The sequence below is a fragment of the Carcharodon carcharias genome, chromosome 19 (assembly GCF_017639515.1).
Source record: "Carcharodon carcharias isolate sCarCar2 chromosome 19, sCarCar2.pri, whole genome shotgun sequence".
In the NCBI taxonomy this organism is placed as follows: domain Eukaryota; kingdom Metazoa; phylum Chordata; class Chondrichthyes; order Lamniformes; family Lamnidae; genus Carcharodon; species Carcharodon carcharias.
This window is the reverse complement of record NC_054485.1, coordinates 75,543,222-75,556,276: the sequence shown is the minus strand read 5'-3', so window position 1 is coordinate 75,556,276 and position 13,055 is coordinate 75,543,222. Positions and strand designations below refer to the sequence as shown.

The 13,055-nt window shown below is 48.0% G+C and overlaps 1 protein-coding gene across 1 annotated transcript; it reads right to left on the bottom strand.

The window, feature by feature from the left end:
* Positions 1 to 4,847: 4,847 nt before the first annotated feature.
* On the bottom strand, positions 4,848 to 12,831 carry LOC121291794 (zinc finger protein 271-like). The gene is made up of 2 exons (XM_041213367.1): positions 12,797 to 12,831; positions 4,848 to 8,691 (listed from the first exon to the last, which is right to left on the bottom strand). The coding sequence occupies exon 2, from the start codon at positions 8,210 to 8,212 to the stop codon at positions 7,445 to 7,447; it is 768 nt and encodes a 255-aa protein (XP_041069301.1). The 5' UTR covers positions 8,213 to 8,691; positions 12,797 to 12,831; the 3' UTR covers positions 4,848 to 7,444.
* Positions 12,832 to 13,055: the final 224 nt, after the last annotated feature.

Below are 13,055 nucleotides of genomic sequence, written 5' to 3'. Positions count from 1 at the left end.
AAGTGCTGCAACCTGTGTGGCGAGGCAAGTCACCTCTACAAGACCTGCTCCAAACGTTGCCGTACTTATGCACAGGCAGCCAAAGCCAACGAGGGGGAAGCAGAAGAAATCCCTCGTGTCACTCCAACCACCAAGGCCCCCAGGGAGAACAACAGGACAAAGGAGGACACAGAGAGAGACAAGGTGGAGGAAAAGATTGGAGCAACAGACGGCCAACCAACAGCACTGCCCCCTGAAACTCCCACTCCTCAGGAGAGCGAATCAACGGAGGAGGAGGAGGCAGCAGTGGGAAAGCAGCAGGGGGAGTGGCAGCTGGTGAAGAGAGCCAAAAGGAAGAAGGGGCTAAGAAGAAACCAAGCCACTTCAGACAAGAGGTAAGAGGCATCTCCTATCCGACACGGATAACAAGAGCAGCAGCTCTTCGGACGAAGAAGGGCCAGGGCGGCGCCAACAGAAGAAGTGGCAAAACGCTAGGGAGTTGGAGGATGAGACACCCGAGCTCCAGAACATTGGAGACAATGAAGAGACCTGCGCACCCCAACTTTGCCCACAACCCGAAGAGGCCAGTGCACCACAACCCGAGGAATCTGGGAACAGTGAGGCGCTCAGCGCACCCCAGCTCCGGGAAGCCGGGAGCAGCAACGCCCCAGAGGGGGAGAGGATTGGAGAAGCTTCTCCAACAGAGGACATTTCAAACCCCGCTCTCTGCACGGACCCCCAGATGCCACCCGAGCAGAACACCGCCATTGGGGAGGTTCAGGACACTTTCCTCAGCCCATCCAAAGTGAGACAATTTGTGAACACTACGGGCATGAAGGAGCAGACCAAAGGTCTGGAACTCTCAGAGACAACAGGTTTGGTAAGCGACTAACTGCTTTAAAATGGGTGTAAAGATTGTATCCATAAATATGCATAGCATTAAATCTACTACGCAATGTGTTGCGACCTTGGACTACCTTGCCAAGGTCAAAGCTGACCGGTTGTTTCTGCAGGAGTGTGCGATACCGCACCTCAGCTCCTACAGGCAATGGTCACGATGGTGGTCCCTTGCCATCGATCTAGTCGGGAGGAAACGACTCTTGTTCCTCCAGCCTGGATATTCTGCTGCGGGGAGGCAAGTTCACCGTCTCCCAGGTTAAGGAGGTGGTGGGCGGGGGCCTCCTCGTAGCAGACGTAATGTACAAGAATGCTCCACTCCAGGTAATTAACGTCTACGCCCCGTCACAAGGGGCTGAGCGGCTGGAGGTTTTTCAGCAGCTCCCACTGCTGCTGGCAACCTCCAGGCCGGTCATTCTGGGTGGTGACTTCAACTGCATCATCGATGTGGCTGGACAATCCGGCAGATCCGACAGCAGATTGGACGCTAAGTCCAGATCCCTGATGGAAACAGTAAAGGATGCCAAGCTGCATGACGTCTTCAGCAACCCTGCAGACGGAGTGCAGCGTAGATACACCTGGTCGCGGCCTGACGGGTCCGTCTGTTCCAGGATAGATTTCCTGTTTGTGTCCCGTGCATTCGCAGTCAGATCCACCGACGTCAAGCTGGTGTTCTTCTCTGACCACTGCCTCCTTCTGGCTGACTGTCACTTAGAGGAAGACCAGAGGGTTGGCAGGGGGGCATGGAAGCTAAACGTGAAACTGCTGACCCAGAGAACATTGAGGAGCTCAAGAGGGATTACAAAGGTTGGAGAACCATGAAACCCCACTTTGAGTCACTGACACACTGGTGGAAAGCGATCAAGGGAAACATCAAGAGGTTTTTCATCCTCAAAGGCACCCAGAAAGCTAGAAAGGAACAGAGGGAAATGTCCTGACTCCAGAAAAACATGCAGAATCTGCTCCAACTGCAGTCGAGGGGGGGTCGATGTCAAGGAGGAACTCCAAGAGGTGAAGAGCCAGCAAGCCTCGCTCTTTGCCTTGGAGGCCTCCAAGATCATTTTCCGTTCCAGAGTCCGCTCTGTGGAGCAGGACGAGACGTGCTCACGTTTCTTCTTCCAAAAGGTACACAGAGAGAGCTCTGTGATCAGCAGCCTGAAGGAAGAAGGCTCAGTAAAGTCATCACAGTCCGACATTTTGAGGATCAGCAAATCCTTTTATGCCGGATTGTATGACGTGAAGCCCACAGACAGCACGACCTCCCAGTCCTTCCTGTCCTCTATCACGGAGGTCTTAGACGACAGTACACGGCAGAGTCTGGACAAAGCGCCAACTCCTGACAAACTGACTGAGGCCCTTGAGTCCTTCGAGAAGAGTAGAACTCAGGGAAGCGACGGCTTGCCGGCGGGTTGTATTCGGCTCTGTGGGACTGGATCGGCCCGGACCTGCTAGAAGTGTACGAGAGTATGCTCCTGGCCGGCAGTATGTCAGAATCCATGAGGAAAGGCATTATCACCCTCATCTACAAGCACAAGGGGGAAAGGGAGGAAATTAGAAATTGACGACCCATTTCACTGTTGAATGTGGACTATAAGATTCTGTCCAAGGTCATCGCCAATCGGGTCAAATCCGCTCTGGAATTAGTGATTCACCCTGACCAGACCTGCACTGTGCCGGGCAGGAAGATCTCTGACAGCCTCGCGCTGCTCAGGGATACGATTGCCTACGTGCAGGACAGGGGTGTGGATACCTGCCTCATCAGCCTGGATCAGGAGAAGGCCTTTGACAGAATATCGCACACCTACATGGTGGACGTGCTCTCCAAAATGGGGTTTGGGAAGGGAATTCGCAATTGGATCCAACTGCTCTACACTAACATCAGTAGTGCAGTCTCAATCAATGGGTGGGAATCAGATAGCTTTCCTATTAAATTGGAGTCAGGCAGGGCTGCCCTCTCTCACCTGTTCTTTTCGTGTGTTGTATAGAACCCTTTGCTGAGTCCATCAGGAAGGATCCGGGCATAAGAGGAGTGACGATCCCAGGCAGTGGAGGCTCTCAGGTCAAAGCCTCCCTGTACATGGACGATGTCACCGTCTTCTGCTCGGATCAGCTGTTGGTGCGCAGACTGATCCACATCTGCGACCAGTTCGAACTGGCCTCGGGAGACAAGGTAAATCGTGGGAAGAGCGAGGCCATGTTCTTTGGGAACTGGGCTGACCGATCCTTTGTCCCCCTTCACTGTCAGGGCTGATGGCCTGAAGGTACTGGGGATATGGTTCGGAGGGACCAGGGCACGCGTTAGAAACTGGAAGGAGCGAGTGTCTATGGTGAAAAGGAAAATGGGCATGTGGGAGCGACGCTCCCTCTCCATTGCCGGTAAGAACCTGGTCATCGGGTGTGAGGCACTCTCGCTGTTGCTGTATGTGGCGCAGGTCTGGCCCATTCCTCAGTCCTGCGCAATGGCGATCATCCGAGCCATCTTCCGCTTTATCTGGAGGTCGAAAATGGATCATGTCCGCAGGGACGCAATGTACAAGCCTCTAGATAAAGGGGGAAAAAACGTGCCCAACATCGCCCTCATACTGATGGCCACCTTTGTGTGCGGCTGCATCAAGCAGTGCGTGGACACTCAGTATGCAAACACCAAGTGTCACTACATGCTGAGGTTCTACCTGTCACCGGTGTTGTGAAGGATGGGTCTGGCCACGCTGCCGCGGAACGCTCCAAGTAGTTGGACCGTGCCGTATCACCTGCCCCTCGTGGGAAAATTTATGCAGAGAAACACCTTTGAACACAAATCCATCAGGCAGTGGTCGGCACGTAATGTCTTAAAGGCCCTGAGGGAAAAGGAGAGGGTGGATCCTGTGGGATGGTTCCCTGAGCAGACCGACAAAGTCATTTGGCAGAATGCCTCATCGCCAGAACTTTCCAACAAGCACCAAGACATAGCTTGGCTGGTGGTGAGAAAGGCTCTCCCTGTCAGATCCTTCCTACACGCCAGGAGTCTCACCCCCTCTGCACGTTGCCCTCGAGGTGGCTGTGGTGGGGAAGAGACCATTGTTCACCTCCTTGTAGACTGTGTCTTTGCAAAGAAGGTCTGGAGAGAGATGCAGTGGTTTCTGTCGAGGTTCATCGCAAGCAATTCTGTGACACAGGACTCTGTGCTCTACGGGCTGTTCCCAGGGACACACACCGAGACAAACATCAACTGCAGCTGGAGGATCATCAACTCGGTGAAAGACGCTCTTTGTTCTGCCCGAAACTTGTTGGTTTTCCAGTGCAAAGAGTTGTCCCCGACCGAGTGTTGCACTCTGGCACATTCCAAGGTCCAGGACTACGTGCTGAGGGACACAGTTAAGCTTGGGGCAGCCGCCACAAAGGCGCAATGGGGAAGGGTCGCTGTCTAAGACCTTTCTGCCACAGTGCACTGAGGGACTGGGAACTGTAAAGAGCTCCTCAGGCTGTACAGCTTAAAATGAATGTCTGCCAATGATTGTAATATTCATTGTTTGTACTGATACACCTTGTGATTCATGTTGTAAAAGTTGAACCTGATTGTATTTTTGTAATGGTGATTTTGAAATGGTTCGAAATGTTTTTGAAGATTTATGAATAAAGAATATTTTTGCAAAAAAAAAATAGGATTTTTAATCCCAGATCTTGATTTAACATCCCCAATTGGTTAATTAAACTTTTCTTGAAGGTTTTATTCAAAATACTGCTTTAGTGAATTTTTAAACCAAAAGTGCCCTTAAGCTAAATATGACAATCAATTCTTCACAGTCTCTGAGTCAATTGGAGGTTGAGAATCTCATTTACTGAAATAGCCTGATAGCTTCATTATTTACTGAATCATCAGAAGCATGTTTTGGAGAGGGGACAGTTGATAAATGAAAGGTAGACTAGATACATGAACTTGCAATTGGTTAGGGACAACACAGGCCAAAAAATGGATAACTTGAACTTTAGTGTTTGCCTGTGTCTAGCCAACTTGTTTGTTTTAATGCAGGCAGCTGACATTGCATGTGTGCCTGCGCAGGACATGCTCCCCCTGGTGTTGCGGCACAATTAAACACAGCCTTTGTTCAAACATCACCCTTTTCATAACAGAAGAGAAAAAAATCCATGCAATGTCAAATGTAAGTTACTCCGCATACATAGTCCACAAAGAAAATTACCACAGGTGAACAAAATTCTTTCTAGTCTGTTCCAATTTTGTCTGGCCCATACATCCATTGCACACATAATTTTTAAAGTGTTCAGGTCATCTTCTGATATGCAAGTGAGTTGTTGTTGGCTGTTCATCTGGTGTTTGCTGGTTCCTGAGGTGATGTCTCTCTGGGGAATTTTGTTGCCATGTCGAGTGTTGTTGCTATGGTAATTGTTGCTGCTGATCCGCTGCATTTATAGGGGAACAGTTGACCTCTGGGACTGATGAGCGTTCAGTTCCTTGCTTAGTTGGTGAAATCAGATCTGCCTCATCAGCTGTCTGCTGTGAAGGAGCAGCTTCTCCGGTTGCACGTAGATGTCTGCAGTTGTGACGATAGATCTGGTCCCTCACTTTCACCACGTATGACCGAGGTGACAACTTCTCTACACAGGACCCAAGTTGCCAAGTGAGCTGACTTCTGTTGAGTGTGTTGAATGTTTTCACTCTGACCGGCTCTCCAACTCTCAGCTCTGGCAGTGATGTGGCAGCTTTTTCAAAGCGAAATTTGTCTTTCTGTCGTTTCACTTTGATCTTGTCACTCACTCCCTGTTACTGCTTCTGGACTCAGCAGTTTTTTAGCTGTTGGAAGAGTAGTCTGGGTGCAGCGTGACATTAGTCACTGGACTGGACAACTTTCCATGACTTCAGTAGATGTGTTTCTCCACTCTGCAAGATTGCTTTTACACATCTGTGATGGGTCTGGTCGATTTTTTGAGGATCCCTTTGGCAATTTTCATCACTACCTCAGCCTTTTCATTTGAGATGATGTGTGGAGATGATGTGTGGCGCTGAATTTCCCAATCATTCATCAAGTGTCTGAATTCTTCACTCGTGAATTGAGGGCCATTGTCACTCATCACAATGTCAGGAATGCCATGACGACTGAAGTGTGCTTTCAGGCATTCTACAATCTCACTGGTAGTTGTTGATATCAGCTGGTCTAACTCCCAGTAGTCTGAATAACAGTAGACTGTGACAAGATAATCAGTTCCAGTGAGAATGAAGAGGTCTACTCCAAACTTCATCCAGTCTGTCTGTGATGTCATGAGTCATGAGCAGTTCTTTATCTTGCTCAGCTTGATGTTCATTACAAACACTGCACTGGCTGATGTGGTCCTTAATCTCATTGCTCATGTTTGGCCAGTAGAGCTCTTCCCTCCCTCAGACTAGACTCGATTCCTTGATGGTTTGTGTGGATGTGCTTCAGCATCTCTTTTCTCATCTCATTAGGGATAATGGCCCTCGTCCCTTTGTACAAGATGCCATTTTGGGCGATCAGTTCATCTCTGACTGTCCAATACTCTCTTACAGCAACAGGTGTGTCCTTGATGGTTTCAGGCCTTCCTTTCATCACAACTTCCTGTAACATTTGAAGAGTTGTATCTCATCGTGCATTTTTCATGATCTGAGTAAGACTCTTATTTGTCAAATTCAATGTCTCTGCTGGGTTGATGACTTCCAGAGCATGTCGTGCTGTTGCTTCTTGTTGAATCTGGAAGATTTCACACTCTGTACCAGCATCATCATCGTTCCTCAAAGAGAGTGCCGCTCTCGACAGCATGTTGGTGATGTACATCTGTTTCCCTTGCTTGTACTCCACCTCCACACCTCCAAATGATATCTCTGCAAATGAAGTAAACATCCTTTGCAAAAGCTTTGGAGCAGATAGAAGTGGTTTGAAAAATATGCTTTGAAGTGACTTGTGGTCAGATTCTACCATCACTTTTTCTCTCCCAAACAATACTCTTTGAAATACACACAAGCAAAGACAATAGCCCGGCACTCTTTCTCAATTTGTGTCAATGTCATTCGGTTTGTATTAACACTCTGGATACAAACACAACTGGTTGTCCTTGCTGCATGAGGGTTGCTCCAAGTCCTGTTTCACTGGCATCTCACTGCAGGGTGACCTCACCAATGACCTCATCGTACCTCAGCACTGGCGTTGTTGTCACTAGTTGTTTGATGTGAGTGAAAGCTGCTCCTTGTTCTGTGCCCCAATATATCTGAACACCCTTTGCAGTGAGCTTGTGTACAGAGTCACACTCTGATGAATTAAATTGGACAAGAACTTGGAGAGGTAGTTCACAAAGCCAACAAATCGTTAAACTCCTTCTCATCAGTTGTCAGTTCCCACGTTTTGGGAGCTCCAACAACTGTGTGAAAGCTTGACTACAATATTCACACAAATAGGGATTCTCCTGTGTGAGTACCTTTATGGGCCAGGCGAGATGCTGACAGTAACAGCCTTGTCAGATTCCTCAAACACAAATGGGTTCTCCCTGTGTGAATCCTCTGATGTTCCAGGAGGGTTGAAGGCATCACAAAAGCTTTATAGTAAACATCACATTTGAAGCGTTACTCCGCTATATGGCTCCTCTGATGGAGTAGGAGGTTCGATGATTGTGGGAATGATTTGCCGCACATGTCACACGTGAACGGTTTCTCCCCTGTGTGAATGCATTGGTGTCTGCGGAGGTTCGATGAGCCCGAGAATGATTTGTCGCACACCTCACATGTGAATGGTTTCTCCCCTGTGTGAGTGCGTTGGTGTATGCGGAGGGTGGCTGACTCCGAGAATGATTTGTTGCACATCTTGCAGGTGAATGGTTTCTCCCCAGTGTGAATGCGTTGGTGTACACGTAGCGCTGATGACCACGAGAATGATTTGGTGCACACCACGCACGTGAATGGTTTCTCCCCTGTGTGGACTGGCTGATGGACCAAGAGTTTAGAAAATTTTGTGAAGGCTTTGTCACATACCTCACACTTGAACGGTTTTTCCCCTGTGTGAATGCGTTGGTGTACACGGAGGGTCGATGACTGCGAGAATGATTTGTCACACACCGCACATGTGAATGGTTTCTCCCCTGTGTGAATCCGTTGGTGTCTGCGGAGGCTCGATGCCTGTGAGAATGATTTGTCGCACATCTCACATGTGAACGGTTTCTCCCCTGTGTGAATTCTCTGGTGGGCAAGTAGATTGGAGGCCTGGGTGAAAGCCATCTCACAAACTTCACACCTGAAAGGCTTTTCCCCTGTGTGCTTCCGCTGGTGTCTCAGGAGGCTCGATGATGTCACAAAAGCTTTATCGCACATCTCACACTTGAAAGGTTTCTCTTCCATGTAGGTGCCCTTGTGTTAACAGTGTTTGTATCAGATGCACACTCCGTGTTAGGAAATCTTATGAGACTCCTCAATAATCTTACTTACAAAATCCTTATAAACCTCTCACTTGTTGGAATGAGTCAGTGAACCATGAGTCTTGATGAATGATTGAAGCTCTCACCACACTTAGAACCACTCACCCTTCTTCGTAGCCTCACCCTGACCAATCACCTATAGCCAAACCTTCGGAATGATTGGTTCTGATGGAAGGTTCCGCACCACTGACCAGTTTCAGATCTGATGATATGTCAAAGCTCCCCTGACCCAAACGATTTGCAGATGATGGTTTCACTGTCCAACCTTCTCTGTGATGAGCAATGCTGTGAAGGGACTGGATGTCTTCTCACAGTTGTGCAGTTGTTCCTTGGGCGATTGTCAGGCACTATCTGTGGTGTCTATCCTCTCTGTATTCTCTGGTGTAGGATGGTGCAGTCCTTCTGTAAAACAGGAAAAGGAAACATGATTTCCTTCAACTCCCTCTCATCCTTTGTTGAAGGGGCTAACTCCTCAGTTAGAGACTGTTCCGCACTGAGTGCCAGTCTACTATTCCCCTGTGTGTGGGATCAGATACAAGTCCTTTCTTATTCCACACCTTGACTATCACACACCCTCTGTTTCCAGCAGGGACACTGGATAGTGACCAGGAGCAGACAATGTGGCTACTTTCTTTTCTCTGCCCAGCCCTCATCTTCCCAGGCACCGTGAGGACAATGGAAAAGACAGTCGGGCGAAGTGTAAAACGGGCTATCAATTCATTGTGAACTCATGCTGGTGAAGACCAATTTAACCGTTAGAGTATGTGTTTAATAGAAAAAACACTCAGCAGAAATGTTAATTCAATGGAGATTATGAAATTTCTCCCCTTGTTTTCCAAAATTATTTGAAGAAAACACACTGGGCAGGAAGTACTAGGAGCTAAGGAAAATGTTGCTTCAGTGTAGCTGATTGAAGGGTTCTGGTTTATCCTGGGAAATTAGATACACCGCACTCGCTCAGACTGCACATCCCAAATTCAGCTATCAGCCACAGCACTGGGCAAAACTGTCAAATCCAAGCCCAGGCTTTTGGGAAAGGCCGAGGCCTTCAGGTAAAATTTTTTAAAAAGGCATTAAAAAACATTTCAATAAATGTGTCTCCAGGTACAGCAGCCGAATTGCTCTGGTGCTGGATTAACAATCCAGAGATTGAGAGTTCAAATCCAACCACAGAAAGTTACATACATAGAATTACAGTGCAGAAACAGGCCATTCAGCCCAATTGGTCCATGCTGGTGTTTATGCTTCACATGAGCCTCCTCTCACCCTCTTCATCTCACCCTATCAGCATTTCCTTCTGTTCCTTTCTCACTCGTGCTTATCTAGTTTCCCCGTAAAGACATCTATGCTGTTCACCTCAACCACTCCATGTTGTGAAACTGAATTTAATAAATTTTAGAATCTGTGGAATAGAATCAAAATAAAAGCATGAAAATGTTCAGGTTGCCCTAAAAATCCAAAATATTGTGCTTCAGGGAAGGGAACCTGCTACAACTGCCTGGTCTGGTCTACATGTGACTCCAGTCCCACACAACATGGTTGACTCTGAACTGCCCTCTGAAGTAGCCGAGCAAACAATGATAAACAATCACTACAAAGTCCAATAATTAGAGGAAAATCAGATACATCTGGACAATCCTGGCATTGTGTCAGAATAAGATTAAGGTGATCTCAGCCCAGTGAAATCTGTAAAGTCTCTCTTACCAAGGTCTGAGGACAATACCCAGGTGAGGAGAGCTGCCCCACAGACTGGTCAAGTAGCAGTGATACTCAGTGAATCATATCAATCTGGAACCATCCCAGACTCCTCCTTTACCATCTCTGGGTATGTCCCATCCCACTGGCAGGTGGGGAAGTCTTGGTATTAACTCCATGGAGTCTCACGGCTTCAGGTCAAACAAGTTCAAGAAAAACTACCTCTCCCCTCCCAACTGATGAGTATTTCACCATGTTAATCATCACTAGGGAAGTAGACTAAGGGCAGATCCCAAAACTGGGTATCCATGAGGTGCAGTGAGCCATCAGCAGCAGCAGGATTGTATTCCACCACAATCTTACAGCCTGGCACAGCCCTCATTCCATGATTACCATCAAACCAGTAGATAGACATGTCAGGAGCAGCATTTGCTCCCTCTCTGCCGCTTACCTCTCTGCCCACTGCCTCTCCTCTGTCTGGCCTGAGATCAAGAATTACTGCCAACCCCATCCTCCAACCCATCCATGCAGGGAGGGGGACTACAGTCTGAAGGTGCATCCTTCAGTGCTCCCTGACACACTGAGTTTGAACTAGTGTGCAGCCAGTCCTACCCTGCTCTGCTGCTAGTTTTAGGTTATAACCCTATCTCCCTTTACAATGCGTCTGCCCCCTGACTGGGAGACTGCTTCACAGCGAGGGTCAGTAGGATAGTGAACCATGAGGGGAATCACACTGCTCCTACTGAACTTTCTGACTTTTTACTCAGCAGCAATAAACAAGAACTTCCATTTATATAGCACCTTTGACACAGTTCAATGTCCCAACCTATTTGGCAAGTGTTAACAAAATTTGGGAGCTTGCTGTGCTCACACTGACTGCCAAGTTTCCTACATTACAACAGTGACCACACTTCAAAGTACTTCACTGGTTGTAAGGAGCTTTGAGATGTCTGGTGGTCGTGAAAGGCCCTCTATAAATGCAGGTCTTTCTTTTCTAATGAGGTTACAGAGGTGTTGGGAGGGGTTTTTTCTTTATTCGTTTACAGGATGTGGACATCACTGGCTGGGCCAGCATTTATTGCCCATCCCTAATCGCCCTTGAGAAGGTGGTGCTGAGCTGCCTTCTTGAACCACTGCAATCCATGTGGTGTAGGTACACCCACAGTGCTGTTAGGAAGGGAGTCCCAGGATTTTGACCCAGTGACAGTGAAGGAACAGCGATATACTTACAAGTCAATATGGCGAGTGGCTTGGAGGGGTACTTCCAGATGGTGGTGTTCCCATCTATCTGTTGTCATTGTCCTTCTATGTGGTAGTGGCCATGGGTTTGGTGAGTTCCTGCAATGCATCTTGTAGATGGTACACATTGCTACCACTGTACAGCGGTGGTGGAGGGAATGAATGTTTGTGGATGGGGTGCCAATCAAATGGGCTGCTTTGACCTGGGTGGTGTCGAACATCTTGAGTGTTCTCGGTGCTGCACTCATCCAGGCAAGTGGGGAGTATTGCATCACACTTCTCTTCAAGGAATGCCTACCTTGTATTGCTCTTCTCTCCGTCAGGATTTTCGTATCTCTCTTTTACCTTGTTCACCTACATTGCTTTCCATTTCTCTCCTGGTGTTTGACAAGGTGTTTAGTAAAACTCGCTTTCACAGCCATATTTCCTTCCTCAGTGACTGTCTCCGTCTCCGACTTACCCCACGTGGATTTCAACTGAAGTTCCATCCCTCATGTTTCGAACCCACCCACAGGTATCTCTGGGACATACAACGCTCCTCAGACTGCTGTTTTCGTTGCATCCTGAGATCCACACTCAGTGCAATGCACCACCATATGAACACACTCAACCTCTCCCTCCAGCAGCACCGACGCACCCTATTTCTAAGCCGCCCTTGCCCCCAGTTTCATTTTATTTTGGTCTCATCTGACACCTCAACAAGAAACTTTGTCTCTTTCTTTCAAGTGCAAAGGAACGCAAGCTCCAACAACTCATCGACACCAACACCCATCCAGGACCCTCCACCCCTGCCTGTTCCTCTGTCCCCATCCCGTCTTCCAATCCCAGCCCCAGCTGCGTATTCACTATACCCCCTGATCTTCCCCCCTCCGATGCTGAACGTTCAGTGCTCAGCGAAGGACTTAGTTTCATACCCTTACGCCCTCATCCCAATTAATTTCGGGCTCGGCTCATTAACTGTGTTCCTCTCCGCAGATGCTGCCAGACCTGCTGAGTTTTTCCAGGTATTTTTGTTTTTGTTTTGCATCACACTCCTGACTTGTGCCTTGTAGATGGTGGACAGGCTTAAAGGAGTCAGGAGGTGAGTTACTCGCTGCAGGATTCTAAGCCTATGATCTGCTCTTGTAGCCAGTTCAGTTTCTGAACTGAAAAGACAGGAAACATCCAGATCCCAACACACAGACAGAACTGACCATTCACAGTCCACAGGATAATAACCAGCTCCCAACACACACACAGAACTCAACAATAGGAAATCAGTAAGAATCCTCAGACACTCTGCATCTCCCAGATAATTACCTCAGCTTCTCTGATTCAGTAATGACCCATCAACAAAACTCAGCCTGTAAATCAGAAGGGAAATGCTTCCAATAAACACACTCAATATCCAACACACAGCTCCAGTCAAACAGCTCAGCACAAAGCACTGAGTAAACAGCTCTCTCAGCTGGATCTTCTCACACAGCATAAGGGGCATTTCCACACCTGATTCCCCACAGGATAGTCAGACTGCCTGAACATTAGTGTGGATATTATGTGATGTAATTATTATAAATTCTCTTCCTTCACTCACCAACTCCTCACTTGGTTTTCAGTCCCTACAGGAAGTGAACCAGCTGTGGGAGAGGAAGAGGAGAGAATGGGCAGAGTGGGTGGGCTCTCTGATTGACGTCTCTCACAGCCAATCCAAATATTTCCAGAGTAACATGAGTTTCCTGAAGTTTGGGAAACTGACCAGTGAAACAGGCGACTTTGAGCAGCAGATCAGGTGGAGATTTAAGCTTGTCATTGTCCCATCTGAATAAACCTCACTTATTGCAGCTGTTGTCTCA